The sequence below is a fragment of the Octopus bimaculoides genome, chromosome 18 (assembly GCF_046866305.1).
Source record: "Octopus bimaculoides isolate indiv1 chromosome 18, ASM4686630v1, whole genome shotgun sequence".
Taxonomy (NCBI): Eukaryota; Metazoa; Mollusca; class Cephalopoda; order Octopoda; family Octopodidae; genus Octopus; species Octopus bimaculoides.
In genome coordinates, this window is record NC_142945.1 from 10,428,323 (window position 1) to 10,435,644 (window position 7,322).

General features: G+C 33.9%; 1 protein-coding gene across 1 annotated transcript; it reads right to left on the bottom strand.

Annotated features, from left to right (window-relative positions):
- Nucleotides 1-839: 839 nt before the first annotated feature.
- Nucleotides 840-4,523, bottom strand: LOC106874479 (uncharacterized). Its single transcript, XM_014922221.2, has 4 exons — nt 4,421-4,523; nt 2,294-2,396; nt 1,524-1,638; nt 840-924 (listed from the first exon to the last, which is right to left on the bottom strand). Exons 1-4 carry the CDS (start codon nt 4,520-4,522, stop codon nt 906-908), a joined length of 339 nt encoding a protein of 112 aa, XP_014777707.1. The 5' UTR covers nt 4,523; the 3' UTR covers nt 840-905.
- Between the last annotated feature and the right edge of the window lie 2,799 nt (nt 4,524-7,322).

The window sequence follows — 7,322 nt, forward strand, 5'->3', positions numbered from 1 at the left end:
AGAATTTTGTTGGATTGTTATGTTGTTGTTACCCTGCTTCATTATATATATTTTATCATTACTACATGGTTATAGTGTAAACAAGTATCGTCATAACAACTGGCAATACAACATACATATATACATATATACACACATATGTAGTACACGATGACACATATATAAAAAACCTGCATATGTCTACAAATGTGCATATCTACACAAGCATATACATATACCCACATATACAACCAAATATACATACACAAACATACATTTATGCATGCTTACATACATACATGCATATTAATATATTCATGCATGCTCCAATACTCAAATATGCATATATACATTAACACAAATGCATATCTTTTATCTTTTGCTTGTTTCAGTCACTGGACTGCAGCCATGCTTGGGTATTGCCTTGGAAGGTTTTAATTGAATGGATCAATCTCAGTCCCCTTTTCAAAGCCTACAGCTTATTTTATCAATCTGTTTTATCAAATTGCTCAGTTACAGGAATATAAACAAACCAACACCAATTGTCAAATCATGGTGGGAGATTAATACAAACACACACACACACACACATTCAATGGGATTCTTTCAGTTTCTATCTATCAAATCTGCTTACAAAGCATTGGTTGGATGAGGGCTATAGTGGAAGACACTCACCCATGGGGTCATGGATAGGGATTGAGCCTAGAATCATTTGTTTCTGGATTCTGTCATGCCTGCATTTATATATGTATATATATAAATATGACACATACACAAATACATATACATATACACACATACTTATATACACAAATACATACAGTCACACCACTCAACTATAATGATAAACTAGAACAATATTTATATTTTCAATTTCTTTATTCATCTCAAAGAATTACATTCTTTTTATAAGTGAAAAGCGTTTTTCAACCAATGTATTGCATACTAGAAAAAAAGAAGAAAAGAAAGAAAATCATTGTAGAGAAAGAATTTCATTATTAATTGAAAATTCAAGACAAGGAGCTGACAGGATAATTAGCACACCAGGTAAAATGCTAAGCCATATTTCCATCTATCCTTACATGCCTACTCTCATCTATGGTCAAGAATGTTGGGTAACAACAGAAACAGTAGGATTGCAAATACAAGCGGTCAAAATGGGGTTCCTCAGAAGGATATCTGCAACATTTTTATTTCACAGGGTTCATCATCAAAAGGTTAAGTAACCTTTCCAGATCAAGCCACTTCTCCAGACTGAAAGGTCACAATTCCAGCCACCATGGACATGTGATGAGAATATCTCAGGAAAGAATCCCAACTTGGTCTTCAAATTGAGACAACTGTTGGTGAATACCTGCATTATGAGTCAGATAAAATAGATTTGTGTGGCTTGACCAGATACCATGATCCAGTAGCTGCAGTAGTATGGTTTGAACTTATGACTAAAATTGTTACTAATTCAGTAACTTAATTTCATGTCTATCGTTAAGAATGAAAACTCTCAGTCTCAGAAAGGAACAAAAAAATACAAAACATCAACTTACACATTGCATGCATCTTCGCACAAAAAGCTCCAGTAACTACCAACGCTTGTTTTACAAGTTGCCATACAACCATCAGATAAATCTGTTGCCTTTAGAAGAGCAACAATGTCAGTAACTGAAAGAGATTGAAAACGTCAACAATAACAAAAAGTAATAATAACAGCAGTTTCTTTGTGGTTACGTATTTGTAAACTTTAAAGACAGATGAAAATTAACAAAAAATGGAAGGTGGCAAAGAGGAAAAATTATTAACACTTTGGTCAAAAAGCTTAGAATATTTCTTCTGGTTTTATGTTCTGAGCTCAAATCATGTTGTAGTCAACTTTACCTTTCAACATTTCGAGGTTGATAAAATAAGGATCAGTTAAAACTGGGGTTGTTTTACTCAGGTTCTTCTCTTCCTCCTCCTCTCAAAATGACTGGCCTTGTGCCAAAGTAGAAAGAAGTATTGTTAAAAGATTTGCTCTTTCAATCATTTTTGGTGTGGCATGTAACATCATGTGAGATCAGAACCAAATTATTGGCACTATATTTCTAATCCTTCTTGAGCTAATGAGAGGACTTTCTTCTATGCAGTTACTCAATGTAACAGAAAAAGAAAAAAAACCAGCCAAGCAGCTATATCTAACTCAACAATCTATCTTTAAAAGATGTAAGAATACAATGGACAATGCAATCCAAAAACACAAACAAAAAAAAATATATAGGAGATTTGTCTCAAAATTAAAAAGGGCCTTTTGGAGACTATATATATAACTTGGAAAACTTACCTACGATTCTCTTATTTATGGCAACTTCATCATGAATACTGGCACACAGTACCAAAGGCACAATAACCAAGAGGAAAAGTACGATTTTCATGGTATTCAGTTTCTGGTAAAATAAGAAGACATACAGAATCTATGAGACAGGATTACAAGAGGAACAAGTCAAGAAGAGTACAGCAACGTATATTTTGGAGGGATGTATTAAGACCAATTGGCCCAGAAGGCTACTGCACACACACACACACACACACACACACACACACACACACACATACACGTTATCGTCATTGTCATCACTGTCCTTGTTGTCCTCGTCATCATCATCGTTGTCATCGTTGTTGTCATCGTCAACAACAATGAGTCCTCCTTTATCAAATTTGTTTGACAAAAATCAGTATCGGTTTTCGAAAATGTACCTAAATTTGAAAAAACCAATTGTTTAAAACAGATTTATTTAGATATATACTAAACTAGTTTCAACAATATTTTTTGTTTATCAACGGTAAAAATTTAGAATTATGAATTAGACAAACCTCTTTAAAACAACATTGAAACTTTTAAAGATGTGTTTCTCATTCATAATTCTAAATTTTTACCATTGATAAACAAAAAATATTGTTGAAACTAGTTTGGTATTTATTTATTTATGTGTTTCAGCCAAGTGGCTGCGGTCATGCTGGTGCACCATAAATTTATTTTAAACAATTACAAGTTTTTCAAATTCAGGTACATTTTCAACAACAAATTTGCCTATATATATATATATATATATATATATATATATATTATTTAGTTTAAAAGAGTTCCAACACTGTCTGTTTTTTATGTTTTATTTATATTCCTGCAGAACCAATGTGGGGTATAGAATATGGAATATACAATATATAATATAATATACAATATATGATATAAAATAAAATATATTGTATATTATATTATATATTGTATATTCCATATTCTATACCCCACATTGGTTCTGCAGGAATATAAATAAAACATAAAAAACAGACAGTGTTGGAACTCTTTTAAACTAAATAATATATTCCTCTATACACAATCATACAAAAAAAACCCACCTTTTTTGTATTTATTTTTACTCGCATATATATATATATATATATATATATACACAGTGGTGGGGGGGATAAATATTCGTACATGTCAAAATTCTTTATTTAATTTCTAATGAACATAAATGGGATATACCAATGCATAAACTAAGAATATGCAAAAGAAACTAATAAATTATAGTAACTAATGAATTTATATACAATTATAAATATTTAGGGGTGAAAAAAGTATTCGTACAGAATAAATTTATGGTTTCTATGCCACAAAATACTGTTAAAATAAGTTTTAGAAATTAAATAAATGAAGAACTTTGACATGTACGAATATTTATTTCCCCCCACTGTATATATATGTATATATATATATATATATATATATATATATATACATGACAGTCTTCTTTCAGTTTCCATCTACTAACTCCACTTACAGGGCTATGGTCGGTCAGAGGCTATAGTAGAAAACACCCACCCAATTATTCTTCATCTCAGGTAAGGACCGAGTATTGCAACAGCTTGGGCTTCAGGGGGCCACAACTGTTTAACATCCTAGCAAGGAACTTAAGAGATCTGCAAGGTCTAGGTGTGGAAACATTGAAAAAGTAGCTGGAGAAATTTCTATCTGAAATCCCAGATGAGTCCATGTCACAGGAAGAGGCACAAAGAAGAGCAGCGTTGTCCAACTTGCTTCTTCTTCAAAAATAGTACTGAAAGGAGGCCCTAAAACAATGAAAGGCAGTGCTCCAGCATGGCCCCAGCCTCTGGTTGAAACCAGTAAGAGAAAATAATATACATATACATATATACATACATACATTCATATAAACATGTATATATACGATGGGCTTCTACACAATTTCCATTAACCAAATTCACTTGCAAGGCATTGAATCAGCTTGGGACAATAGCAGAAGAAAAAGATGGAAGGTGCCATGCAACATGACTGCACCTAAGACTGTATGGCTGCAATACCAACTTCTTAACCATATCACCATATCAGCACCCAAGCCAATTCCTGAAAAGATATTGAAAGAATTGATAGAAAGAAGACAATTCTTACTTGGAGATCTGCTGCTGAAGCGGAGTTTGTCCAATAAGAACTTGCTTCAGACATATATATATATATACAACCTATACCAGCCACCTTATGTTTAATTCTCATGAAGCAGCGTTTTCACATTATCATACATATGTAACTACATACACAAACACACACAAACATATGTGTAAATACATACATACATTCATACATACATAAACACATATATACATGCAAACATACATACAGACAGACAGACAGACTGACAGACTGACAGACAGACAGGCACATGTACACATCCACATACGTGTAACAATTTAAGACACTAAAGTCAACAGGATAATGTTATTAAATCGTATTGGGATCAATTTTAATGATTAATAAAGTCTGCAACTTTATTTATATGTATGTATGTATGTATGCATGCATGCATGTATGTATGTATGTATGTATGTATGTATGTATGTATGTATGTATGTATGTATGCATGCATGTATGTATGTATGCATGTATGTATGTATGTATGTACGTATGTATGCATGCATGCATGTATGTATGTATGTATGTATGATATGGATGTGTTTATAAAAGACATTTCAAATTCTTAGAATAATTCCACCAAAAATGCCTTCATCACATTTTAAACATTAGATGGTTTTTTTTTTTCACTCCAAACCCCCTTGTCCTTGCGTCTGCAGGTATCACCTCAATTAAAGCAATGATTCTGAAAAACCAAGTGAGATGGTGTGGCCATATTGTTTCAATGGTGGATGAACGCACACCCAAACAAGTGTCTTATGGTGAGTTTAGAAAAGGAAAATGCTATGGGTGTAAACCTAAAAAGAAGTTTAAAGATGGCATAAAGACTACCATGAATACACTTGGAATGGACCCAGAAGACATAAAAACCCTTGCTTCGAATCAAGGTGGATGGTGAACAAAAGTGTGGAGTGGTGTGAAAGCATTTGAAGAGGCCAGGATAAGGCATGGAAAACTCCAGAGATATTTAAAGAAGAATGTTACAATCGAGTAGGTGAATCATAATGACTTTTTTCTGTGCACAGTTTGTGAGAGACCATGCCTTTCTTTTACTGCACTTAAATCTCAGTTGCAGACCCATGAAATACGAACCTCCACCAACTATTCTGCCTGTATATCTGTGCCTACCTTTCTGAAAATCTAACAGAATCCTCAAAAGACATTTTAAGATGCGCAAGAAGCAGAACTTAACTGCAGCTCTTAGTGGTCCAAAATGGATATGCAATCTATGTGGGTGTCTTTGCAATTCATTGTCTGGTTTAACAAGCCTCATCAGATGCCATGATAGATCTAAGGTGTAGGCACAAAAGGTTGTCAGACACTGCATAAGGAATAACACCCATCATCGTTTAACGTCCACTTTCCATGCTAGCATTGGTTGGACGATTTGTATATATATATATATGTGTGTGTGTATATATATATATATATATATATATATATATATACATACATATAAATATATTTACACACACACACACACATATATATATATATTTAAAATTCTCAGTTTCAAGAACATCCTATCTGACAAGATCTCGTAATGCAGAGAAACAGTTGCATAATCATGTACCTGCACATCTGGAGAACTACATTGTATTGAAACAATTGTAGTGATTAAAAAATAAATGTCCGATCATACCCCTTCTTGTTGACTCCAATTTCTTCAATTATATACACAGACATGTATACACATACATATATATGTGTGCATGTGGGTATGGTTGTGTTTACCCTTGTCTTTACATTGCGTAAGGTTTGTAAATGAGTATCACTGCCATAAAAGCAATACTGTTCTTTTGTCGTTTTTCTTGGACAACATGTCTGGCACCTTCAGCAAGTCTAGAGAGTGGATTTGGTTGGTAGAAAATGAAAGAAGCCAGTCATGTATATATGCGTGTGTGCACCCTTTCCCTTCCGGTCATTCCGTCTTTCCCTTCTTTGGACTTTCTTTGTTTCCGACGAAGAGCTCCGTTCGAAACGTTAAATTCTCTTTCTTTCCTTTCCCGAGCATCTAGTAACACAATCTGTATCATATCCTCACATTGTTGTTTTTTGGTCTTTTTCCTTTTTTGAACCTATATATATATATATATCTGATGTGTGTGTGTGTGTCAGTGTGTATAGTTATGTGTGTGATTTGTGTTTGTGTTTGTCCCCTACCATCACAAGACAACCAATCTTGGTGTGTTTACATCTCCATAACTTAGTAGTTCAGCAAAAGACACTGATAAAATCAGCACTAGGCTTAAAAAATATAAGTCCGGGGATCTGTTTCTTCTACTAAAACCATTCAAGGTGGTGCTCCAGCATGGCTGCAGTCAAATAACTAAAATAAGTAAAAGATATATAAAATATTCTTCATTTAAAAATGGAAAGACCACTCTTACTAACTCTGCTAACAGATGTCAGGTGATTCCATTAGAGGTAATACCTTTCATTAAAGTATTATAATGCAACTTACACTCAGAAAAGCTTCCTAATTGCATTCGTACAAGATTTAAGACAGGTAAATTTTCCCAAATGATAATCTTCACACACTATTATCAATAATCTTTACCTGTATACTGCAAGTGCATATGTCTGAAAGTGTGCTGTCTCTATCTGTGTGCATGCCTGCAAGTGAGCATACATCTGTCTGCGTGCACGATCATTAATGTTTTTATGACCCCATTCTTTACAACAATGTGGTCTTGGGTGTCTTCTATTAAAACCTCTGCTTGACCAAAGCCTTGTGAGTGGATTTGGTAGATGGAAACTGAAAGAAGCCTGTCATATATACATATATAGGGGTCCACCAAGGTACAGTCCTCAGCCCCCTCTTATTCATCATAGTTCTCCAGGCAATAACAGAGGAATTCAAGACAGGATGCCCCTGGGAGCT